This window comes from Aythya fuligula, chromosome 13 (assembly GCF_009819795.1).
Source record: "Aythya fuligula isolate bAytFul2 chromosome 13, bAytFul2.pri, whole genome shotgun sequence".
Classification (NCBI taxonomy): domain Eukaryota; kingdom Metazoa; phylum Chordata; class Aves; order Anseriformes; family Anatidae; genus Aythya; species Aythya fuligula.
The window spans coordinates 6,086,509-6,112,277 of record NC_045571.1 but is presented as its reverse complement, the minus strand read 5'-3'; the positions used below and the strand labels follow the sequence as shown (position 1 = coordinate 6,112,277).

Sequence of the window (25,769 nt, the reverse complement as noted above, 5' to 3'; positions counted from 1 at the left end):
ACTAAAATTGCCAATAGCTCTAGCTGCAACACCAAGCAATTCAACATTATCATTGCAATGGTCATTTGAGCATTGATATGGTCAGATCATGCTGCCCTTTGAAGGGACGAGGCAGAGCTGCAGCACTGCCAAGCTGCAGTGAAGGGAGGGCTGCAGAAAGCACCAGCACTGCTGCCTGTGTTGCCATCAGCTGGCAGTGCGTGGGAAGTGCTGATGGTGCTGAGGGTGCTTTTCACAGTGTCGTTCCCAGGCTGGTCCATCGCTGCTAGTGACCCTCCTGAGAGCGTTGCTGCAGAAGGAGCTCCACCCTCGTGCCGGTTTGAAAGCCCCTGTGGCTCTTTGCCATGTCCTTCGTAGGCTGTGAGTGTGAGAGGGGACTTGTCCTTGGGCTGGGTACCACCGCGCAGCCCTCCTGCTGCAGCAGACCTGGGAGAGGTGGAGAGCGGGCACCTGCAGCATTGCCACGCTCGCTTGCACCTCTGTGCTGCAGAAGGGCTGGTCGAGGCGTGAGCATCCTGGCAGGAGCCTCCCAGTGCTGCAGCCTCACCGTGCCTGGGTCCCACCAGGTTCGGGTGCTGAGGGAACTGGGTGAGGTCCGGGGGTGAAGCCACGCTGAACGTGGTCCCACTGAGCAGCTCCTGACATGCAGAAGCCCCGAAGGAGCCCGATTCCTGTTGTTTTCATTCCAAAAAGCAAGGAAATACTTGAACCAGTTACGAACCATTTTTATAACGTGCCCATAATGTTATGATTTTTTTCTTAAAAAGAAAAAAGGGAGGACGGAAATCAGACGTGCACAATGGGTTTCAAGAAGTCATTTGGGGCCTTTCCAAGAAGAGCATAAGAATTTGACCTTTGGCTTTTGCTTAGAACTAACCCACCCTACTTTGGTTCTCTCCTGTTTCCAGACCTGCTGCTGCTTCTGCAGGTGTCCTCTATTGCAGCAGAAATCACAAAGCTCTGGGCAGAGGAAGGATCCTCTGTCACGATGCACGCACCAGCTATCAGGAACATCAGCTTGGCCGAGTGGGAATACATAAGAGAGAACATCCCCGAATTAATCCTGCAGTACTACACAGAGACGCAGTCAGTAACCATTTACCCAGCTTACAAAGGCAGAGTGGATTTCTACCGAAACAACGGCTCCCTTGTCCTGCAGAAGCTGCGAGAGACGGACAGTGGCATCTATAAAGCAACAGTTAACTTGTTGCAGGACAAAGCAGCATCAACCACTCTTAGAGTGATCAGTAAGTCAAAAATTGGTTGAAAGGATGTTTTTCTCTGACCATCAGTAGGATTTGCCATCAGTAGGGTGCACAGGCATGCCTCCCGTGAAGTGGACTAGAGGAGGACTTTCTGGTTTCATTACTGCCTTGAATGACATGGACTGGAGACCCCAGAAGAATTGCTGGGAAATGTTGTAATGTATTCTGAGACTGAATCTGGCTGTGGGTTGAGCTATGGGTTGGGAATCGTGGCTGCTCAGTGCCTCCGTTCTTGTACCTGCTTCCTTCACCATGAGCAGCTGCTCACAGGAGGTGAATGTCATAAAATGCCCTCCAGAGACAGGATTTCTCACCAAGCGTTGCAGCCTCTCCCTTCACACCAGCATTGCCTTCCTCTTCCTCTGCACTTCCCTGCAGGACAAACAGAAACGAGAGCTCACCCTGGTTTGCATTGCCCTTTCCTGGAGCTCAGCAGCACTGCGGGAGCACCCTGCATGTAGGACATCCAGGGAAGGAAGATTTCAGGAGCATGTGGTTGCTCCCAGGTGGAGGTCCAGATGTAGCTAAGAGCAACCCCAAATGCTGCAGGCACCATGGGCAGTGATTCCTCCCACCAGCCCAGGCTGCCCCCAACCCCATCTGAGCTGGCCTTGGGCACCTCCAGGGATGGGGCACACAGAGCTTGTCCTGACAGCCTGTGACAGTGCCTCTGTACCCTTGTAATAAAGATTTTTTTCCTTGTATCTAATCTAAAGCTACCCTTTTTTAGTTTAAAGCCCTTACCCCTTGTCCTATCACTCCACTCCCTGGCAAAGAGTCCCTCCCCAGCTTTCCCGTAGCCCCCTTTAGGTACTGGAAGGTTGGTAAAAGGTCCCCCCAGAGCCTTCTCTTCTCCAGGCTGAACACCCCCAACTCTCTCAGCCTGTGTCCATAGCAGAGGTGCTCCAGCTCCTGATCATCTCTGTTGTGGCCCTTCTCTGGACTCTTCTAATACGTCCATGTCCTTGTGCCAGAGCACCCCTCCACCCCACTGCTGTGCGGGGGCAGCTTTCTCCTCTTGGAAGTGTCCATAAAGTCCCCATCATCACTTCCCAGCATAATCCCAAGGTGCAGCTCTGTCGGGTCGGTGTCCGTGGCCCCAGGGTGCCATGCCTGAGCTCCAGGGGCTGGTGCTGCCCACCCCTGGGGAGGTGCCGTGGCTTAAGGGCAGCGGCTGGGACATCGGCTCTGAGCTTGGTGGATGCTGCCCTGCTCCTGCACTGTCTTCTGCCCTGCCAGACTCAACCGAGGCACTGAGCTGAGGTGCGAATGAGAAGGGGAGGTGCTGCTCACCCCGCGTGGGGCTTGCTGTTCTGACATTTCATGCGGGGCGGGTTTAAGGTGGGAGGAGAGGCAATCCCAGGCAGTGCTGCCATGTCGCTCTCTGCTTTCCAGAGCCCTTGCCCCAGCCCAAGCTCCTGAGCAGCTCAAACCTGGACGGTTCACTCATCAACCTGACCTGCGTGCTGCCAGAAGGAACGGTGGCTGATGTCTCCTGGAAGAAGGATGGACATCCCCTTCCTCCCGAAAAGTTCAGTCAGATCACTGGGAAGACCACTGTGCTGCAGATCAGGAAGGCAGAGAAGTCGGATTGCGGCTCCTACTCCTGCATAATCAACAACTCCATAAGCTGGAAGGAGGCAGCCCTCAACCTGACCGTGACAGGTTAGCATTGCCCTGCTGGGGTGGGTCCGGTGGTTTGCCACCTTGTCACACCAGCCCTGAGCCCACAGGTACCTGGACGAGACCCCCAGCAGCTCTGCTGTGCTCCTGGGGCAGGCAGATGTTTTGTTCGTTGGCTGTTGTCTCACTTGGACCTGCAGCCTTTGTGCATTTAGGTGCCAGCTCAAGCCCGCTCTGTCTTCTCATCTCTAGCAGGTCTGGGCACCAGCACTTTGTCCCTGAGACCCTCGCAGGTTTCAGCTGCCTCTTGTGGGATCTGCCACGCAAGGAAACCCAGTAATCCTTTAGGGTTTCGAGCTTGTTGCAGACTCCTGGGATAGCTGCTCCATGTTGTGGGGTTGTCCTCCATGCAGGTCTTACGCCTCCTGCCCGTGCTGCACAGATGACGTCCGCTGCTGCGCTGGTGCTCACTGCCATCTCTGCTGTCCTCTTCATTATCCAGCTCTCTCAGCTGGGGAAGCTCAGACTCGGTGAGTGCCCACGCCTGAGCTCCTCTCTCCATGCCGTGGAGAGGGCAGGGGGCGAGGCAAGCCCCTTCTCTCCGAACTCACCGCGGTAGTTGGAGGAAGCTTGCTCGATGGTCGTGCAGTTCATGCACTTCTTCTTATGGTTCTGTGGCTTGAACAGAAAACAAAATTTCCTAGCAGCAGTAATCCCAAATGGCTTTGGGAGAAATTGGGCCACCTGCAGGTATCATGGTATGAGGCATAGGAGTTGTTCCTCTCTGTCCTCAGGAGTCCCTGGGGAGAAATAGAAAGGGCAGGACACAAAGAGCTTCCTGCGTGGAGGTGCTGAGAGCTGACCAAGGGCCAAGTGGCATTGGGTTTGGCGACCAAGCACACTGGTGTTTGGGTCAGAATGGTGCAAACTGCTGTGCACCCATACCCAAGCTTACGGGTTGATGTGGGTGCTTCTGTAGCAGCATGATGGTTAGCAGAAAAGAGACCATAAGACCTAGCCAACAGCAAGTCCTCCCATCTGGCTCGCATCTCATGGTTCCTCCAAAAGTCAAACAAAGCCCTTCAGAAGCCTACCAAAAGCCTTTGAAATCCACCAGCGTTTGTCTTTGAGGTTTCCAAATCTCGGGAATTTGATTCTTTACAAGGGAAATGTGTGCTTGGTGTTCACCTTCCCTTCCCAGGCTGCACCCTGGATCCCTTGGTGAGGTTCCGAGCCCTAACTCAAAGATATTTGCCTTTTTCCCAGGAAAGGAAGCGTGGGAATGGTTAGTGATGTCCATCCTGGGGCTGCTGTGCACCTCTTCTCTCCTCCTGTTGGCTGCCTCTGTCATCTGGATGCAGGAAGATGGTAGGATTCATTTAAACTGAGTTGTTCTTCATTTCTCCCGTGTCTTATCTTTGATGACACCAAAGACCTCCAGGTCTCTCCAGCAGCATCCTTGTCTGATGCAGTGCTGTTGGGTTTGGAGAATCAGTGTCAGGGTTCCCTGCTCTGTAGTGTCTGCCTTGGCCAGGAGAAGCTTTCCCATCTCACCTCCTTGTTTAATTCTGCTCCCCACAGGTCATTCTGCTGCCTTCATCCTGCTCGGGCTTATCCTCTCGGCTGGGATCGTGGCCATGGCACTGACGGCGGTGGCGATGTCGCCGTGCAGACCAGCAGTGCTCACATACTTCAGGTCCAAAGGCTGTGAGTTGCTGTCAGTGGCCTAAACCTCCAGTGCAAAAGGCCCAAGGAGAGCCTGGGAGCAAACTCCCCGTGCTGGCCTGCCCTCCTCTCCCATTTCTCTCCCATCCACCAGAACTTCTCCCCTCTCCCAGGGCACCATGTCATCCTGTGCATTACAGCCACGACGCTGGTAGTCAACCTGCTGTTCACCAGCCTCCTGCTCCACAACTTCCATCAGCTCCACGGTAATGGGCGGCCGGGTTGGCACCACGTGTGGCCTTGGTCGCCTTCCTTCTGGGGAGAGGTGGGGTGTTCGGGGTGGGACTGGCCTCAGCCAGGGAAGAGAAAGTCCTTGGGTGGCTTTGTAGGCTGTAGCTGATGCAGTCATGGCAAGCCCTGTGCTTAGCCGGGAGGTCACAGCAGGGCAAGGTTTGCCCCTGGAGCTCCAGAGCGTGAAACACCAGGATGCTCTGAATGACCTTCATGTTCTGTAGATGTTCAAGGGGGGCAGGAGAGCAACCACTGACAAGTTCTCACTGTCTCCTTGGCAGAGCGGGGCTGCTCAGAGGATGTCAATCTGACCATTGGCTTCGTCATTCCTGCTGTGGCAGTCCTCCCCATGCTGCTGCTCCTCTTCCTGTGGTGTAAGTAGCCCAGAGGTTTCCATCCAGCCACACCAAGTACCTGCTCCATCACTGAGACCCCGCTCTCAGCTCCCTCCCCCTGGCAGCAGGTCTTGAGACAAGAGGCAATGTGCCTCTGCTTCACTCAGGGATCCTCAAGGAGGTGTTCGTGGAAAGCGAGTTTCTCCTCCCAAATGTGGAGGATGCTCTTCTGCTCTCCTCCTGACTCAGGAGATGCGGGCTGGTGCCCAGCTGGTCACTGACCTGAAGAGTAGTGAGCCCACAGTGTGACTCCCCAGGAATGTGTGCTCAACTCTCATCTCCTGCAAGAATGAGTGCGGAGGAGGCTCCATTACGTGTTGAAGAGAGGGTGGGAAGGGGACCCCTGCTTTGCCAGGGTGTGCAGAACAATTGGGAATCGGAAATACAAGAAATATTGCACTAACCTACCAAGGGCTGGTAGGTTAGAGGTGCAGGGGCTTGCAGGCAAGGTGGGTGTCTGTCTCTGTGCTGTCTTCTGGCTCTCCATCCAAAACAGAGATCTGGTTTTGGACACAGAGGGGTTTGGCCACGTGAAAGCCTCCAAAACCCATTCTTCCCTGCAGTCGCATTTTCACATGTCCCCATGAAGCTCAGGGTGGTGTTGCAAACCCAGGAGCTGATGCCCTCTCCTTTGTTTTCAGCTTACAAGAAAAATCAGGAGAGGCAGCAGCAGCCGGACCCCCAGGAGGTCACCCACAGCTTACAGACCACGTCCACCTTGGTGACTTCCTGTACAGATCAGGTGTCTCCTTCTCTGGTTGCTGCAGATACTTGTAATGGTACGATGAGTATTTAATACTCACTGGGAAGCATCCATCTGCCTTCCTGCAGAACGGCACGGGTGGATTTATCACCACCTGGGGAGTGACATCAGAAGAACCAGTCATTGGAAAAGCTGGTACATTCCTCCTAGGCCAGTCCAGAAACTGAACTAGTGCCAAAGTGGATACTGGATGATTCTGAGTCTTAAGGATTCTTTGTAATACATCTAGGTTAGATTGCTGCTCTTTTTGCTTCCCGTAGTTCCCGACCGCTCATCTCCTGTCCTCCAGATCAGTGATGGTGCTCAAGAGCCTTTCCTTTTCCTCCAGCTACGGTTGGGTTGGGCATTGCCACTGGAATGGGCTGCTACAGCCTCACTCGTTGTGCCCCACGTTGGGTGCCATTTGTGGTGACCGAGTGCACAGACTCTTCGTGTGATCAAGTCTCTATTGCAACCCGGCTATGCTCCTTTTACACACTTTCCTTCCAGAGGTTTTCCTTCCACAAATCCTCCAGCCCCGTTTACAGTCCTTTGATCCTTGTATTTCTCAGGCTGGTGGGTACCTTATTGCAACCTCCTGTTCCCATGCTGGGTTTTGGTCACACTTTGTTGCTTTCCTCGTTCCTGGGCCTCGTGGCAGTCCTTGCTCTTACCTCCTCTTGTTATTCCCGTATGCCTCAGACTCTGTGGTGACTCGCATCCCCCACATTTCTCTTGTCTTCAGCACTCCCTTCCTGTTTTTTCACGAGTCTTATCCACATTTCTAACTAAACCTACTTTTTCTACATTTCCCACAATTTATCCATATATGGTGCTAATTAAACCTACATTTTCTGCATAGAATCATAGAACCATAGAATATCCCGAGTTGGAGGGGACCCATGCGGATCATCAAGTCCAACTCCTGGCACCGCACTGGTCTACCCAAAAGTTTAGACCATGTGCCTGAGTCCGATCTCTTCTTAAATTCAGATAGGCTTGGTGCAGTGACTGCTTCCCTGGGGAACCTGTGAAGAACCTCACCCTGATGTCCAGCCTAAACCTCCCTTACCTCAGCTTAACACTGTCCCCCCTGCACTGGTGTTTACACAGAACAGGTCACCTGCCTCCCCACTCCCCCTCATGAGGAAGCTGCAGACAGCGATGAGGTCCCCCCTCAGCCTCCTCTTCTCCAGGCTGACCAGGCCCAGTGCCCTCAGCCGTCTTCCCCTCTAGGCCCTTCACCATCTTCATCACCCTCCTCTGGACACTCTCCAACAGTTTCGTGTCCTTGTGCTGTGGTGCCCAGAACTGCACACAGCACTCGAGGTGAGGCCGCACCAGCGCAGGGCAGGCAGGCAGGACAATTCCTTCCCTTGACCGACTAGCAATGCCGTGCTTGGTGCACCCCAGGGTACGGCTGGCAATATGTGATTACAGATCCCACACTGGTCTACCTCTTTGCAGGTGCCCTTTCCTGGGTACTGACTATTATTGTGGTTGGCAAGCTCTCCTTTTCTATTTTTATATATTTATATATATATAAATATTTTCATATATATATTTATATAAATGTTGAGTGATTTTTAGAACAGCAAGGAGACCATGACTTGTTTCAGCTGATCAAACCAAGGTACGAGGGCGACTACGAGGAGTTCCCATGACAGTGTTCCCATACTGCCCAATTGAGGAATTTAGAAAAATATTGTTGCCAGCAGCTGGCTTCAAGGACAAGATCTGTTTGACTGCTAATCACAAGGGGGTTGTTTTCTTGCAGGTGGGGTTGTTTTCTTGCAGTTGTCTGTCGGAGTGCATTTTGACTGATAATCTTGTGTGAGACACTATCCGTCCATGTTAAGTTTGCTATGAGAATCAGGCTATTTTGGTAATAAAGAGAGAGCATGATCTGACCATACTGGTGTCTGTCATGTTTTTGGCCGTTCTTCCTGCAACATATATATATATATATATATATATATTGTCGTGGTTTAACCCGGCTGGCAGCTAAACACCACGCAGCCGTTCGCTCACCCTCCCCCCTCCCTCTCTGGGACGGGGGAGAGAAATGGAAAGTGAAGCCCGTGAGTTGAGATAAAGACAGTTTAATAAGACAGGAAAATAATAATAATAATAATAATAATGATGATACAATGGTGATAATACGAAAGTAATAATAGTATGTACAAACAAGTGATGCACAATGCAATTGCTCACCACCCGCTGACCGATGCCCAGCCTAACCCCGAGCAGTCCGGCCCCCTCCCCCCGGCTAGCCACCCCTATATATTGTTTAGCATGACGTCAGATGGTATGGAATACCCCTTTGGCTAGTTTGGGTCACCTGTCCTGGGTCTGTCCTCTCCCAGCTCTTACTGCACCCCCCAGCCTGCCCGTTGGCAGGACAGAGCAAAGGCTGAGATGTCCTTGGCTTAGTATAAGCACTGCTCTGCAACAATTAAAGCATCGGGGTGTTATCAGCACTCTTCTCATTCTAAGCCAAAACACAGCATTCCACCAGCTACTAGGAAGAAAATTAATTCTGTGCTAACTGAAACCAGGACATCTATCCACCCCTTATTCCATACCATTTATGTCATGCTCAGGTTACACTCTTTTCCATACATTCTAATTAGTCACCTATAGTAATCATGGTAGTGATAACATACAGTATAATATACTATTTAACATGGTGCAATTCAGTTCATGGGCTATTCTCACCCAGTATTAAATCTCCTTGAGGTACACACCGGACCTCTCCGTTCTTTTGCATTACCCACCAAGTATATCCAGGTCCCTGAGCGAAAACAATTCCACGAATAGGTTTGCCTTTTCCTGAGGCAGGAGTAGCCCAGACTGTTTTACCCAGCATATTTTTTACATGCACTACAGGAACTTTATCCCCATCTACAGTACGTAACAGGTTTGATTGGGCAGGTCCAGCTCGGTTGGTAGATCCCCTAGTATTGACTAACCAGGTGGCCTTTGCCAAATGCGTATCCCAGTTTTTGAACGTCCCAGCGCCCATTGCTTTCAAGGTAGTCTTTAACAGGCCATTGTATCGTTCAACTTTCCCGGAGGCTGGTGCATGATAGGGGATGTGATACACCCATTCAATACCATGTTCTTTGGCCCAAGTGTCTATAAGGTTGTTTCGGAAGTGAGTCCCATTGTCTGATTCTATTCTTTCTGGGGTGCCATGTCGCCATAGGACTTGCTTTTCAAGGCCCAGGATGGTGTTCCGGGCGGTAGCATGAGGCACAGGATATGTTTCCAGCCATCCGGTGGTTGCTTCCACCATTGTAAGTACGTGGCGCTTGCCATTGCGAGTTTGAGGGAGTGTGATGTAATCAATCTGCCAGGCCTCTCCATATTTATATTTCAGCCATCGTCCTCCATACCAAAGAGGCTTTGACCGTTTGGCTTGCTTGATTGCAGCACATGTTTCACAGTCATGAATAACCTGTGCTATAGCGTCCATGGTCAAGTCCACCCCTCGATCACGAGCCCATCTGTATGTTGCATCTCTACCTTGATGGCCTGAGGTGTCATGGGCCCATCGGGCTATAAATAATTCACCTTTATGCTGCCAATCCAGGTCCACCTGAGCTACTTCAATCTTAGCAGCCTGATCCACCTGCTGGTTGTTTTGATGTTCTTCAGTAGCCCGATTCTTGGGCACATGAGCATCTACGTGGCGTACTTTCACAGCCAGGTTCTCTACCCGAGCAGCAATATCTTGCCACAATGCAGCAGCCCAGATAGGTTTGCCCCTACGCTGCCAATTGTTTTGCTTCCATTGCTGTAACCATCCCCACAGGGCATTTGCTACCATCCATGAATCGGTGTAGAGATAGAGAACTGGCCATTTTTCTCGTTCAGCAATGTCTAAAGCCAGCTGAATGGCTTTCACTTCTGCAAACTGACTCGATTCACCTTCTCCCTCAGCAGCTTCTGCAACTCGTCGCGTAGGACTCCATACAGCAGCCTTCCATCTCCGATGCTTCCCCACAATACGACAGGACCCATCAGTGAACAGGGCATATTTCTTTTCATTCTCTGGCAACTGGTTGTACAGTGGGGCTTCTTCAGCACGACCCACCTCCTCCTCTGATGATATCCCAAAGTATTTGCCTTCTGGCCAGTCCATGATCACTTCCAATATTCCTGGGCGACTGGGGTTTCCTATTCGAGCCCGCTGAGTAATCAGTGCAACCCACTTGCTCCATGTAGCATCAGTTGCATGATGCGTAGAGGGGACCCTTCCCTTGAACATCCAGCCTAGTACCGGTAATCGGGGTGCTAGGAGGAGCTGCGCTTCAGTACCGACCACCTCCGAAGCAGATCGAACTCCTTCATATGCTGCCAATATCTCCTTTTCAGTTGGAGTATAGCGGGCCTCAGATCCTCTGTATCCCCGACTCCAAAACCCCAGAGGCCGACCTCGAGTTTCCCCAGGTTCTTTCTGCCAGAGGCTCCAGGTGGGGCCGTTCTCCCCGGCTGCAGTGTAGAGCACATTCTTTACATCTGGTCCTGTTCGAACTGGCCCAAGGGCTACTGCATGGACTATTTCCTGCTTGATTTGTTCAAAGGCTTGTCGTTGTTCAGGGCCCCATTCAAACTCATTCTTCTTACGAGTTACTTGGTAGAGTGGGTTTACAATCAGACTGTAATTTGGGATGTGCATTCTCCAAAACCCCACAACACCTAGGAAAGTCTGTGTTTCTTTTTTGTTAGTTGGTGGAGACATAGCTGTTATTTTGTTGATCACATCCATTGGGATTTGACGACGTCCATCTTGCCATTTTATTCCTAAAAACTGGATCTCCCGTGCAGGTCCTTTGACTTTATTTTGTTTTATGGCAAAACCGGCTTTCAGAAGGATTTGGACTATTTTCTTCCCTTTCTCGAAAACTTCCTCTGCTGTGTCACCCCACACAATAATGTCATCGATGTACTGCAGGTGTTCAGGAGCTTCCCCCTGCTCTAGTGCAGACTGGATCAGCCCATGGCAAATGGTAGGGCTGTGTTTCCACCCCTGGGGCAGCCTATTCCAGGTATATTGGACTCCCCTCCAAGTGAAGGCAAATTGTGGCCTGCACTCTGCTGCTAGAGGGATGGAGAAAAATGCATTAGCGATATCAATTGTGGCGTACCACTTGGCTGCCTTCGATTCAAGTTCATACTGAAGTTCCAGCATGTCCGGCACTGCAGCACTCAGTGGTGGCGTGACTTCGTTCAGGCCGCGATAGTCCACTGTTAGTCTCCACTCGCCATTAGACTTTCGCACTGGCCATATGGGACTATTGAAAGGTGAATGAGTCTTGCTGATCACTCCTTGGCTCTCCAATTGACGAATTAGCTTATGGATGGGAATCAGGGAGTCTCGGTTGGTGCGATATTGCCGCCGGTGCACAGTTGTGGTAGCAATTGGCACTTGCTGTTCTTCGACCCTCAGCAACCCCACAACAGAAGGGTCCTCTGAGAGACCAGGCAAGGTAGATAATTGTTTAATGCCCTCTGTCTCTAAGGCAGCAATACCAAAAGCCCACCGGAACCCTTTTGGGTCCTTGCAGTATCCTCTTCTAAGATAGTCTATGCCAAGGATACATGGAGCATCCGGACCAGTCACAATGCGGTGCTTTTCCCACTCATTCCCAGTCAGACTCACTTCAGCCTCCAATACAGTCAACTGCTGAGATCCCCCTGTCACTCCACAAATATAGATGGGCTCTGGTCCTTTATAGCTCGATGGCATTATAGTACATTGTGCACCGGTGTCTACTAAAGCCTTATACTTCTGTGCGCGTGATGTGCCAGGCCATCGAATCCACACAGTCCAATAAACTCGATTGTCCCTTTCCTCCCCCTGGCTGGAGGCAGGGCCCCCCTAATCCTGGTCAGAATCTTCCTCGTTTCTGTGTTTGAAGGACTGTCTGCTGGAAGTTGGAGCAGCAAACTTTTCGGAGAATCCCTTTTTCCTGATTGTTTTCTTTTGCAACTCACGTACCCGTGCCTCTAGGGTCGCGGTAGATTTTCCATCCCACTTTCTCATGTCCTCTCCATGGTCTCGTAAGTAAAACCACAGGGTGGCACGGGGTGAGTACCCACCATATCGTCTTCCTTGTGTGGGTGAACGCCTACCCCTGACAGCTGAGACACTGCTTTGTACAGGTGTGAAGGAGAATAATCTCTCTTCAAGTTGGTGAACCTTTTCAGAAAGTTTCTCCCAAGTGTTCTCCTTTGGTCGGTGGGCACTGGTTGGTTCAGGTGGGGAGGACAATAGATTCTCTTCAAGTTGGTGAACCTTTTCAGAAAGTTTCTCCACAGCTGAGACGCAGGCCTGTAAGGAAGAGGAGAGACTTTCTTCGTACTGCCGGAGTTGTTTAGCCGCTTCACCCACTGTGGGTTCCTCATCCTCTTTCCAGGCCATTATTGCCAATGAGCTGGCATATGATGACGGTGCACTCCGTACAAACTTCCGCCACATGGGTCGTGTACACTTGACTTCATCTGGATCTGTGGATGTTTGTTTGAGGTCTGGATCCTCATAAATCACTTCCCGTACGGCTAATTCCCTCAGGTACTGGATTCCCTTCTCCATAGTGGTCCACTTGCCTGGTAGACATAAAATATCTTCCTTGAAGGGATACCTTTCCCTCACAGCTGAGAGGAGACGCCTCCAGAGGCTGGTGGGTCGTGCTCCATCTGCAATTGCTTTGTCAATGCCGGCGTCTCGAGCAAGGGATCCCAGCCGCTTGGCTTCCCTGCCGTCTAATTCCACACAATTGGCTCCAGAGTCCCAGCACCGGAGCAGCCAGGTGACAAGCTGCTCACCTATACAGCGACCAAAATCTTTTCGCACATCTCGTAGCTCGCGCTCGTTTAGGCTTCGGGTAGTTACTGTTGCTCTTTCGGCATCCTCATCTTCCTCCTCCTGAATCCTTGACGGCCCAGCGTCGTCATCATCTTCGTCATCTCTATACTTAGTTTTGGCAGAAGCCTTACCTGGATTGGCAGAAGACTCTCTGCGTTCTAAACGACTTGAATTTCTATACCATATTTTCACCTTCTCTACAGGGGCAGCTTGCACTGCTACTGCTCGTTTCTCTGACTTTGTTACAGGGTCTGCCACAGGGGTTGGAATGCCCTCTGCAGGGTCAACTTGCACTGCTACAGCTCGTTTCTCTGACACGGCCACAGGAGCTGGAGCGGCTACAGGAGCTGGAGCAGTTGCAGGAACCGGAGCTGGAGCGGCTACAGGAGCTGGAGTTGGAGCTGGAGCAGTTGCAGGAGCTGGGACTGGAGCAGCAGTAGGAGCTGGAGCTGGAGCGGCTTCAGGAGCTGGAGCTGGAGCGACTTCAGGAGCTGGGACTGGAGCAGTTGCAGGAACTGGGACTGGAGTAGCGGCCAGAGCTGGAACTGGAGCGACTGCAGGAACTGGGACTGGAGCAGCTGCAGGAGCTGGGACTGGAGCATCTGCAGAAGCTGGGACTGGAGCATCTGCAGAAGCTGGGACTGGAGCGGCTGCAGAGTCCACCGTAGGGGTCACAGTGGCCGTTGGATCTGTCACGGGACTTGGAGTGGCCGCAGGGTCTGTCACTAAGTTGATAGCAGTATCCATGGCAGCTCGATAGGCGTAAGCCAGGCCCCAGCATGTTACAATGATTTGTGTTACTTTGGAACTTCCCGAATCGCGACACCTTTTATTCAAGCATTCTGCCAGTTTTTGAGGATTTTGCACTTGTTCAGGGGTGAATTTCCAAAACACTGGGGGTGCCAACTGGTCTAGATGCCTGCCCATATCCTCCCATACTCCCTGCCACCCACAACTATACTGCCTCCGGGCAGATCTCCGGATGAGCTTCCTAAGTAGTTGTTTAATTTTAAGCAGAACCTGAAGTGCATTCAGGAGGCAGAACAACAGGACTATGCTGGTCTGAGTATCCCAAGGATATTCAATATCTTGGAGAGCTATTGTAATAAACTCGGAGGATAAGAGGGTGGTGAAGGAGGAAGGGAGAGTGATCAAGGAGGGTACAGGGGTGGTGAAGGAGAAAGGGAGAGTGATCAAGTAAGAAAAATTATCTTCCCCTTTCCCCTCCACAGATTGACTCCCTAATGAAAAAAGGCAACAGATACAATTGCTAATAGTTTCCAAAATACAGTTTCCAAAGTATAGAATCGAAGATGTTACTGAGTACAAATACCAGGTTAGAGTCATGGCCAGATATTTCATCATCTCATAAGCCACTGATACAACACACAGTACCATAATGGTCTGAAACCAGGGCCCGGAGAGGATAAACAACATGACAGAGAGCACATACGGAAAATAACGTGCTATAATACTCAATTTGGAAAACAGGCGCAGCACAGTTGAGATTAAAGCAATCAGCATTATGACAAGTGACTATTAAGCAGGTCTAATACTTATACCAATTTTAGTTTAACACACTCTGGTCAGATCTGCCGTTATCTCAACCTTTCGTGCCCCACGTTGGGCGCCAAAAAGACTGTCGTGGTTTAACCCGGCTGGCAGCTAAACACCACGCAGCCGTTCGCTCACCCTCCCCCCTCCCTCTCTGGGACGGGGGAGAGAAATGGAAAGTGAAGCCCGTGAGTTGAGATAAAGACAGTTTAATAAGACAGGAAAATAATAATAATAATAATAATAATGATGATACAATGGTGATAATACGAAAGTAATAATAGTATGTACAAACAAGTGATGCACAATGCAATTGCTCACCACCCGCTGACCGATGCCCAGCCTAACCCCGAGCAGTCCGGCCCCCTCCCCCCGGCTAGCCACCCCTATATATTGTTTAGCATGACGTCAGATGGTATGGAATACCCCTTTGGCTAGTTTGGGTCACCTGTCCTGGGTCTGTCCCCTCCCAGCTCTTACTGCACCCCCCAGCCTGCCCGTTGGCAGGACAGAGCAAAGGCTGAGATGTCCTTGGCTTAGTATAAGCACTGCTCTGCAACAATTAAAGCATCGGGGTGTTATCAGCACTCTTCTCATTCTAAGCCAAAACACAGCATTCCACCAGCTACTAGGAAGAAAATTAATTCTGTGCTAACTGAAACCAGGACAATATATATATATATATATATAAAATTATATATATATAAAATTATATATATATATATTCTGATTTTTTATATATATTTAAAAGAACCAGTGACCTAGCCTGTGCTGATTTCCCTTGCACAGGCTCTTAACTGACCTTGTGGTCACACCATAGCTGTCAGTGGTTTCCATGCTTTGTGGGCTGTAGACTTTTGGGTTCAGCTGAAGGTCCTTTGCTGTGCCCCCTGGTATCAGATGAGAAATATTCAAACATGAAAAAATTAAATAAATAATAAAAAAAGAAATCCTACACTCACCTTTTCCTTTGCTTTCCTAGAGCCGCTGCAATAGAAGGATTCCATTTGGATCCTCTGCTGGTGTCCCCGCTGTGTCTCCTCAAGCACAGGATAGCTCAGTGCTATCTGGGCCCCAGCTCTGGGGCCAGATCCTGCCTTGGCCAGCTCTGGACCAGGTTTCTCGAGGGGGTGCGGGCCAGGGCAGACTGCTTTACAGACCAAACTAAAGCTGAGCTGGGTTGCAACAAATCCCGTCCCAAGGGAAAGCGCATCCCCGGGGCAAGGAAAGCCCCTGTCCCAGCCAGGTCGGAGCACAGCTTGCCAAGATGCCTCCTCCAGGCCATTCCAGTGCGTGACCACTCTTTGAGAGAAAAAGCTTTTCCTGATATCTAAATCTCCCCAGGAGCAACTGTTGGCCATTTCTTCAAGTCCTATCATTAGTTATCTGAGAGAAGAAGCCGACTCCCTCCTCATCACAACCTCCCTTCAGGCAGTTGTAGAGAGCAATGAGGTCTCCTCTGAGCCACCTCTTCCCCAGACCAAACAACCCCAGTTCCCTCAGCCGCTCCTCACAGGACTTTTGCTCCAGGTCCTTCACCAGCTTTTGGCCCGTCTCTGGACACGCTCCGGGGCCTCAATGTCCTTCTTGTAGTGAGGGGCCCAAAGCTGAGCACAGCACTCAAGGTGCAGCCTCGCCAGAGCAGAGTACAGGGGGGCGATCACCTCCCTGGTCCTGCTGGCTGCACTGTTCCTGATGCAAGCCAGGATGCTGTTGGCCTTCTTGGCCACCTGGGCGCACTGCTGGCTCACGTTCAGGCAAGCATCGACCAACACCCCCAGGTGCTTTCCCTCTTCACAGTCCTCTAGCCACTCTGCCCCAAGCCTGTAGCTCTGAATGGGGTTTGGCCGAAGTGCAGGACCCGGCACTTGGCCTCGTTGAACTTCTTCCCATTTGCCTCAGCCCAGGAGTCCAGCCTATCCCGACCCCTCTGAAGGGCCACCCTACCCTCAGACAGGTGGATGCTACCTCCCACCTTGGTGCCATCTGCAAACTTTCTGAGGGTACACTCAATGCCCTCGTCTGGGTCAACAATAAAGGTATTAAGCAAGATAGGCCCCAGTACTGACCCCTGGCAGACAACACTTGTGACGGGACACCAGCTGATCCTCAGAAGCTCTGCCGGAAGCCTAATAAGTTGTAGAACAAGGGGGAATGCCTTAAACTAAAAGAGGTTAGGGTTAGATGAGATACAAGGAAGAAATTCTTTGACCTGTGTGTGGTGAGGCCCTGGCCAGCCCAGCTGCTGTTAAAGCCAGACAGACACGACATTTTTGTCATCATCATCCCCCATTCCCCACCTGATGCTCTGGCTGCCCCTCCTGCCTGCACATCCCTACCCTGCTGTGGGTTTTGGGTGCCGCACAGGGCTTATTTCCCATAGCCACAGACAACAGCAATATAACAGGGAGAACATGTGCGCTTTTATTTGTAGCAAGAGACATGAAAAACTACACTTTTCCCAAATGATTTATAGACAACACTCAAAACAGTTTGAAAATATATTTTTTCTGTAACATTTGGCTCCCCTGAACACTCACAAGCACTGCAGGGAACTGAACAACTTTTAACACAGCTTAAAAATTAGCCTGAAAACTACTCTAATACATCCAGTTTGCTTCACTTCCTTTAATATTTCATTTGTGACGTGGTTGAGAGATGACATTTTGCTGCCAACCTACTTTACACTGGATGTTTCCAGGACTTGTGCCATGCAGAGCCCAGCTGCACCTTCCAGCTCATCCTGCCACAATGCAACAAGCACAAACACAGCCAGAACCATTCAGCAACACAAACAAGCACCAAACTATATCCAACTTTTTTTCTTCTTTTTTTTTTTTCTTTTTTTTTTTAAAGAAAACAGCTTCACTGAAATTTTGTTCTTCTGCACGTCAGCTTTGACTCCCCCTACAGAGAACTCTGCTAGGATTTCACCATGAAAATGGTGTAGGATGGTGTAGCAATCACTTCCACCATAGGATGTGATTTGACCTCCTGAATGCACTTCCACTCCAAAGATGTATCTCCATAGGGTTAATGCTGAGGACAATGAAACTTCTGGCTTTTCAGTGCTAAATTTTCAAAAATGAACGGCATAATCCGGGGAGTTCCTCAACCTCCACCAGTTGAAGATCCCTGTGGACAAATATGACCTCTGTTAAACACCCCAGGGATGAAGATGCTCAACGAGTGGCAACACTCAGGCAAGAAGCCTCAAGCCTGGAGGCTATTTTCACTGCCTGCAAGGAGCTTCCTATTTTCAGCCACCATATTCACTCCTTGGGCCCCAGTTTGGGTGCTTCACCTCTGCGAAACTGGTCCCAGCACTCACCTGCCAGCAAGCCGATGCTAACGAATACCACGATGAGGATGAAAAATGCCCTGTCGTTGTCTGAAAAAAATAAACAAAACCCAAAATTCCCAGAATTTTGCCCAGAGAAAGAAAAACTCCTGCCACTGGGCAGGCTGGTGCAGAGACACAAGTCCTCAATGAAGCCCTGCTGTTCCCACTCCTCATCTCAGACTGTGCTGGGAAGCCATGAGACCTCAGGGAACGGGGCCAGAGCGAACATTTTGGGGCCATTCCCCAGCTTTCCATTCCCGTGCCTGGGGAAGAAAACCCCACTTACTGTGGACGCGCAGCAGGAAGGAGGTTTCGTTGTGGCTGACCGCGTTGCTGATTATGCACGTGTAGTAGCCGGTGTCGTTCATCAGGGCTCGGTGGATCTCCAGCGTGTTGTTGTGGATGAACTGGAGGCCGTTGCTCTCCATCAGCAGCTTCCCGTTCCTCTTCCACCAGTACATGTCCACCTGCCCCTCCAGCACGTTGCAGTACAGCTTGGTGTCGCCTCCCACCTCCACGAACGAGTTGCCCAGGATTTCTGGCTCGGAGAGCGGCTCTGCGCAGATGGAGCACCCGTCGGCACTGACACCCCCGCCTCGAGGGTGCCAGCACCCGGGCAGCAGCTCCAGCTCCCCGGCTGCGGCGCAGGGTTTGGCACTCACCGACCACGCGCAGCTCCAACCAGCCCGTGGCCTCCGACTCGGAGCGGAAGCGGTAGAACCCCCCGTCCCACCAGCGCAGCACCAGCTGCAGCGAGAAGTCCATCTCGCTGAGCCTGGCGTGGCCCACGTAGGCGCGGGAGATCTCGGCCGACTTGTTGGGAACGAACGTGGCGATGAGCTCCTTGCGCGCGCCGGACTCGTACTCCCAGGACGCCGTGGTGCCGGCTGCCCTCGGCTCGACGCTGAAGAGCACAGTGCAGCCCCTGGCCGAGACCAGGACCTCGGACACCGGCTTCAGGTCGGCAGAGTAGCACGGGAAGAGCGTGCGGGCTGGAAGGGAGGAACGCAGCGCGGGGCTAGCGGGACGCACCGGCATCCAGCAGGCAGCTGGGCAGGGAGAGCCGCCCTGGCTTGGCTCCTGCGCAAGCGGTGGTGCTGGGGATGGGATTATTTTGGGGGGGGGGGGCTCGCGGTGGGGCTTTAAGCAGCACCACGGAGAAGCAGGAGGCTGGGGAGGCGCTGCCTTCATCTCCCTGAATGCCTGCACTGCTTCGCTTCGCAGCCGGCTTCTGCCTGAGGAGTTTCCAAGCGTGGGTACAGCTGCGAGAGCCGCCTGCTCCTGGCCCTGCTCTATGGGGGGGGCTTGGAAGCAAAGGAGCCCCAGGGAGTCGCAACTGGAGCCAGGGCAGCCCCCTCCCAACCACCCATTTGCTCCCCAAAACATTTTGAAAGTTGTTATTGAGGCTGCGAGCACGCAGCAGGGGCTTTGGGGTGGGAAAAGCAGCCAGGAGAAGCTCCATGGTGGAGGGGGGAACCTGCACCGCCTGGCCTACCACAGCCACCACCAGCACCAACACCACCAGCACCACCACACTCACCACCTCCACCTCCACCTCCACCACCACCGCCCCCAGCCCCAGGACTTGCCTATGACAGCCAGGCCGGCCGCTGGGCCTGTCCCGGCGGAGGCCAGGAGGACGAGGAGGGGAAGGGCGAGCATGGCAGACCTGGGGTGCAGCGCGGCCTGCAGCAGGGCTGGGACCGGGACCGGGACCGGGTGCCACCGCCTCCTGTCGCCGTCACTCAGGCCCCGACACGCGGCTGGGCTCGGCACGGGGCACCAGGACGCCGGGCACGGCACGCACCACAAGGCCGGGGGCTGTGGGGTACAGCAGGCTCGGGGTGCCCAGGAGCTCTGCGGCTGCAAAAGCAGCCCAGGCTGGATATAACGTCGTGTGCCTTAGAGATCTGTCTTACAGACCGTTATTTATCTGCACGAACCGAGCCCGTGTTCTGCTCCACACCTTCTGGAGGTGGGGGGGGTGAGCCCCAGAGCCCCCTGCTCCACCTTCTGCCAGCTGCATGCTCCGTTGCCCTGCCTGGGCCTTGAGCATTACCATTGCTGTTGTTGGCACCCTCTCCTTTTGTGAGCCCCAGAGCATCCTATCTGTTGCACAGGGGAACCTGAGGGGCAAGGGGGAGACGCCTCACTCTTGCCAGGACTTAAGGCAGGGCTGCTCAGCCTGCGGCAGCACATGGTACCACGCATTGATCTGTTGCTTGGATTCCTGGATGCATTGCAGCCTGCCGAGCTCCTCTTGCAACCTGGCATCTTGCTTAAAGAGTGCATCCATCTGGTCACCCTTGCACCCCCAGCACCCAGCTCTGCCTTCAGGCCCGAGCTTGACGTCCAGATGGTGGACTTCCCTGCAACAGAAAGTCTTATCAACTTAACAAGTCAAAAAAAAAAAAAAAAAAAAAAGAAAAAAAAAAAAAGAAAGACCTAAGAGCCGGGCTTATGGACTCTTCTGAGGAGTTTGGCCCAGTTGTCTCATTTGCAATGCATTGCTGCTATTAATCGGCATAGAGGACGGCATGAGAGCAAGATCAACTAGGTCGATGAGGTTTTTGTATGAAAGACTTGTGTATTTGGCTTCCGGCAGAGCTTCTGAGGATCAGCTGGTGTCCCGTCACAAGTGTTGTCCGCCAGGGGTCAGTACTGGGGCCTATCTTGCTTAATACCTTTATTGTTGACCTAGACGAGGGCATTGAGTGTACCCTCAGAAAGTTTGCAGATGGCACCAAGGTGGGAGGTAGCGTCCACCTGTCTGAGGGTAGGGTGGCCCTTCAGAGGGGTCGGGATAGGCTGGACTCCTGGGCTGAGGCAAATGGGAAGAAGTTCAACGAGGCCAAGTGCCGGGTCCTGCACTTCGGCCAAACCCCATTCAGAGCTACAGGCTTGGGGCAGAGTGGCTAGAGGACTGTGAAGAGGGAAAGCACCTGGGGGTGTTGGTCGATGCTTGCCTGAACGTGAGCCAGCAGTGCGCCCAGGTGGCCAAGAAGGCCAACAGCATCCTGGCTTGCATCAGGAACAGTGCAGCCAGCAGGACCAGGGAGGTGATCGCCCCCCTGTACTCTGCTCTGGCGAGGCTGCACCTTGAGTGCTGTGCTCAGCTTTGGGCCCCTCACTACAAGGACATTGAGGCCCCGGAGCGTGTCCAGAGACGGGCCAAAAGCTGGTGAAGGGCCTGGAGCACAAGTCCTGTGAGGAGCGACTGAGGGAACTGGGGTTGTTTGGTCTGGGGAAGAGGTGGCTCAGAGGAGACCTCATTGCTCTCTACAACTGCCTGAAGGGAGGTTGTGATGAGGAGGGAGTCGGCTTCTTCTCTCAGATAACTAATGATAGGACTTGAAGAAATGGCCAACAGTTGCTCCTGGGGAGATTTAGATATCAGGAAAAGCTTTTTCTCTCAAAGAGTGGTCACGCCCTGGAATGGCCTGCCCAGGGAGGTGGTGGAATCAGCGTCCCTGGCAGTGTTCAACAAGTGCCTGGATGAGGTGCTACGAGATATGATTTAGTAACTTAAGCGGTAGTACTGGTGACAGCAGGACGGTTGGGCTAGATGACCTTGTAGGTCCTTTCCAACCTTGTGTTTCTATGACCATCTAATTCCAGCCCCTGCCATGGGCAGGGACCCCTCCCAGCAGCCCAGGCTGCCCCCAGCCCCATCCAGCCTGGCCTTGGGCACTGCCAGAGATGGGGACCCATGGCTTCTGGGGCAGCCTGGGCCACGGCCTCACTGCACTCAGAGCAAAGAATTTCTTCCTTATATCTAATCTAACCATACTCTCTTTTAGTATTAAGCCATTCCCCCTTGTCCTATCACTGGAACCCTGACAAAGTGCCTGTCCCCAGCTGTCCTGTAGCCCCCGTTAGGCACTGGCAGGTTGCTGTAAGGTCCCCCCAGAGCCTTCTCTCCAGGCTGAACAACCCCAAGTCCCTCAGCCTGTCTCCATAGGAGAGGTGCTCCAGCCCCTTGATCATCTCCATTATGTCCCTCCTCTGGACTCATTCTAATACTTCCATGCCCAATTTGTGCTGGGGGGCCCAGAGCCCAGATTCTGCTCTCCTGAATTCCAGGGCTGTGAGCTTGCTGTTCTCCCTCCTCGCTGCCCTCTGAGTCCAAAACTCCACCGTCTCATGATCACCGCAGCTGAGGCTGCCCTTGAGCTTCACATTCCCCACCTGCAACTCGTGGGTGGTGAGAACTGGATCCAGCATAGCACATCTCCACATTGGCCCCTCTGTCACTTGGAGAAGGAATTTGTCATCAGTGCACTCCAGGCCCTTCTCCAGGCTCTGGGCGTCTGTCACTGACACTGGCATCCAGCCGGGAGGAGCGGGATAGGTTGAGGTTCTCCTCCCCTGGCTACTCCAGGTTAAAGCCCTCTCCAAAGCTGTGCTCACCGTTTCTCAGTGGTCCACAATCAGTGACCGGAGACTTTGGTAGCCTGAGAGGGACAGGCCAAGGGAGAAGGTGGAGGGATGCGGAGATGGGCGATGTGTCCTTGGGGCTCTCCCCTGCTTGTCATTGCCAGTGGGCATCTTCCTGCACGGAGAAAGAAAGAGAAGAAGGACGAGTCTGAGCCACCGTGTGGGACTCTGTCACCTGGTCACGCACTGCCAGGTATCCAGAAAGCCAGAAAGATCTTGGTTCCTTACCTGGTTTAGTTCTGCCGCCTCTGACGGTGCTTTTCCCACCGCTGGTGCCCTTGTTGGCCTGCAGAGCCCCCCCAGACCCCTTGAAAGGGGACGCGTGCTGCCCCTGTCCTCTCTCGGACCACGTAACCTCACCGGGAGGGTGCTGCGGGCACCTCCGAGCACCACAGCTTGGTGCGTCCCAGGCGGGGGCTATGGCAAGCAGAAAAGCTTTTCTGCTCTTCTCTCAAGTGCCACGAGGCTGAGCCCTTGTCAGCGCCTGGGTCCTGGCCCCACGAGCTCCTGCCCTGGCCTGGAGGAGGCATCTTGGCAAGCTGTGCTCCGGCCTGGCTGGGACAGGGGCTTTCCTTGCCCCGGGGATGCGCTTTCCCTTGGGACGGGATTTGTTGCAACCCAGGGCACTGCTCAGCTTTAGTTTGGTCTGTAAAGCAGTCTGCCCTGGCCCGCACCCCCTCGAGAAACCTGGTCCAGAGCTGGCCAAGGCAGGATCTGGCCCCAGAGCTGGGGCCCAGATAGCACTGAGCTATCCTGTGCTTGAGGAGACACAGCGGGGACACCAGCAGAGGATCCAAATGGAATCCTTCTATTGCAGGGGCTCTAGGAAAGTGAAGAAAAAGGTGAGTGTAGGCTTTATTTTTTTATTATTTATTTTTTTTTCATGTTTGAATATTTCTCATCTGATACCAGGTGGGACAGCAAAGGACCTTCAGCTGAACCCAAAAGTCTACAGCCCACCAAGGATGGAAACCACTGACAGCTGTGGTGTGACCACAAGGTCAGTTAAGAGCCTGTACAAGGGAAATCAGCACAGGCTAGGTCATAGATGCTTTTAAGTCTATATAAAAAAATCCCACCACTAAGGTGATAGAGCTGTCGAGACTGATGGCACCACGGTTCTAGGCAGAAAGACACCTTAAAAAGGGACATGCCAAGGAAACAGCAAGGAAGCAGTGCAGGAAGGAAACACCCTCAGAAGCTCTGCTGGAAGCCAAATACACAAGCCTTTCATACAAAAACCCCATCGACCTGGTTAGTATTACTCTCATGCCATCCTCTGTGCCAATCAGTAGCAGCAATGCATTGCAATTGAGACAGCTGGACCAGACCCCTCAAAAGAGTCTAGGGACATTGGGAAAATATGACGGGGTTGCTGTGCTCATTCCCAAACATCGGCCGAGGGCTGGACCCAGCACAGATGTTCATGGAGCTCCTGGTCACTGCTCGTGCTGCTGGTCCCTGGGTGGCCCGTGAGGGGGGATACCTGCAGGATGGCCGTGCCAGCTGGAGAGCTGCATCCCGTGGGCATCCCACCACCGGGGATGCGAGAGATGCATTTTGCTGAGAGCCAGAGGAGGTGCGTGAGGAAGTGGCGATGGGGCAGGGTGGGCTGCGAGCGCTGTGCTGCAAGGGGAGGGAATCTGCCGCTGACCTGCTGACCCCTCTGCAGGGCGAAACCTGGGCCTTCTCGTGGAAATCCCGCAGGATGCAGTCACTGGCACCGTGGGGCAGTCCGTGCTCCTGCCCGTCTCCTACAGATTCAACAGCTCCCCTCACTTCCCGATGTCTATTAAGTGGACATTTGGTCATCCCTCACAAAAAATCAGCGCTTGTGCTGTGCAGAAGTGCTCCCTGGATGATGGGGGGCTCCCAAGAACTGCTCCACAAAATATTTCCCCAATCCTGTACATTGGGGCCGTGTTGAGCTCTTCCCCGAGAACGCATCCCTGCTGTTGCGGGACCTGCGGCTCAGTGACAGCGGGGTGTACACCGTCAGATTCCTACAGCACCAAATACAAAGCAGGCACATCACCCTGACCGTGCTTGAGCAACCTGTCACCCCAGACCGTTCCAGCAAAGGTAAGTGTCATGGGGCTGCAGCACCACCTGAAGCAGTTCCAGCAGCAAAGCGAGAGCAGGGAGAGATTCCCAGAGCTTCTGGCTGGCCCCAGGTGGCAGTGGCACCTCGCAGGGGGGCTGGAGACTCCAAAGGCTGCTTTTGTGGGGCAGGGGCTGGGCGGCTGCTGAGGCTAAAGGGTGACAGCTGCAGGAGGGCCCGGTGAGCCATCGAGCTGCATCCCCTGGAAAATCCCCCCAAAAATGGGGATGCGATGGACGCATTTTCTGGCAGCTCCCTGCTGTGAGCGTGGAAGGTGCTGGGGCAGAAGCAGCGCCCGCAGTGGGGGCACAGGGGACACCCCACAGCCCCCTCTGTCCCCGCAGCCCCAAAGCGTGCAGGTGGCACAGGAAGGAGCCGGGGCTCGCCCGCCCGCCCGCAGCGAACCCCACGGCGCCGAGGGGCTGAGCGAGAGCCTCCGACTTCCTCCTGGCCCAGGCGAGCGCAGCAGCCGCAGGCGATGTGTCCCGGCCGGCGCTGCTGGGGCCTCGGCTCCCTCCTGCTGCTGCTGCTGCTGCTCGGTGAGCTGGGGACGGGGCCACTGCGGCTGGAGAAGCCAGCGGGGAGGAGGCTGGGGCCAAGGGGGTGTCAGGGCAGGTGGTGCGGAGCCCACCCTGGGGCGGCTGCGTCCAGTGGGGTCCCCAAAATCAAGGGCACCGTGCTGAGGTCTGGGCGTGAGGCTCCTGTCAGGGGGCGGTGTGCTGTGCTGCGTCTGGCTGGGATGTTAGCTTTCCCTGCAGCAGCCCACACAGTGCTGGGCTCTGCACTTGCAGCTGGAACAGCAGTGGGATCAGCCCAGCGTTGTGTCTGCTGCTGAGCAGAGCTGGCACGGCACCAGGGCTCTCTCTCACCCTCCTGGGGGTGGGCAAAAAGGGAAAAAGGAACATCCCCAGGGCAGCTGCCCTAAACCAACCAAAGGGATATTCCGTACCACCTGATGGCACACTCAGCAATATTGGGTGGAAAAAGGAGGCAGAGGGGAGGCTGGGCTCTTGTTGTGAAAATGTCGGTCCTCCTGAACACCGGCTATGTGCGTTGAGGCTCTGCTGCAAGGACGTGGTCAAGCACCGCTCACTTGTGGGAAGTAGAGAGTAATTTCTTTCCTCTGCACTTCCACATCGACTTTACGAGTTTTATTTGGCTTTGTTTTTTCCCTTTCCCCCTCCCTTTTCCCCTTTATTTTTTCTTTCCCTTTAGCTGAATTGTTTAATTACTGATAATCTTTCCTTCATAATTATTTTTCCCTTTAATTAAATGATTCTTATCTCAACCCGCGAGTTGTTCTTTCCGTTACTTCTTCCCTTCCTCTTCTAAGGAGGGGGAGTGAGAGAGAGGTTGTGGTGTTCAGCTGCCTAGCACGGTAAAACCAGCACACGGGGCAGGGTGGGCTGAGCGCTGTGCTCCAAGGGGGGAGAATCTGCCGCTGCCCTGCTGAGATGCTGATCTGCCTCTTCCCCTCTG

At 53.2% G+C, this 25,769-nt stretch overlaps 2 protein-coding genes across 2 annotated transcripts; one reads left to right on the top strand and one right to left on the bottom strand.

The window, feature by feature from the left end:
- The first annotated feature begins 254 nt into the window (after positions 1 to 254).
- On the top strand, positions 255 to 6,180 carry LOC116494485. The gene is made up of 9 exons (XM_032196399.1): positions 255 to 360; positions 909 to 1,247; positions 2,661 to 2,930; positions 3,302 to 3,418; positions 4,155 to 4,256; positions 4,470 to 4,595; positions 4,727 to 4,819; positions 5,126 to 5,218; positions 5,881 to 6,180. The coding sequence occupies exons 1-9, from the start codon at positions 345 to 347 to the stop codon at positions 6,033 to 6,035; spliced, it is 1,311 nt and encodes a 436-aa protein (XP_032052290.1). The 5' UTR covers positions 255 to 344; the 3' UTR covers positions 6,036 to 6,180.
- An 11,077-nt stretch (positions 6,181 to 17,257) lies between these two features.
- On the bottom strand, positions 17,258 to 18,790 carry LOC116494484. Its single transcript, XM_032196398.1, has 4 exons — positions 18,415 to 18,790; positions 18,039 to 18,308; positions 17,741 to 17,800; positions 17,258 to 17,544 (listed from the first exon to the last, which is right to left on the bottom strand). Exons 1-4 carry the CDS (start codon positions 18,788 to 18,790, stop codon positions 17,489 to 17,491), a joined length of 762 nt encoding a protein of 253 aa, XP_032052289.1. The 3' UTR covers positions 17,258 to 17,488.
- Between the last annotated feature and the right edge of the window lie 6,979 nt (positions 18,791 to 25,769).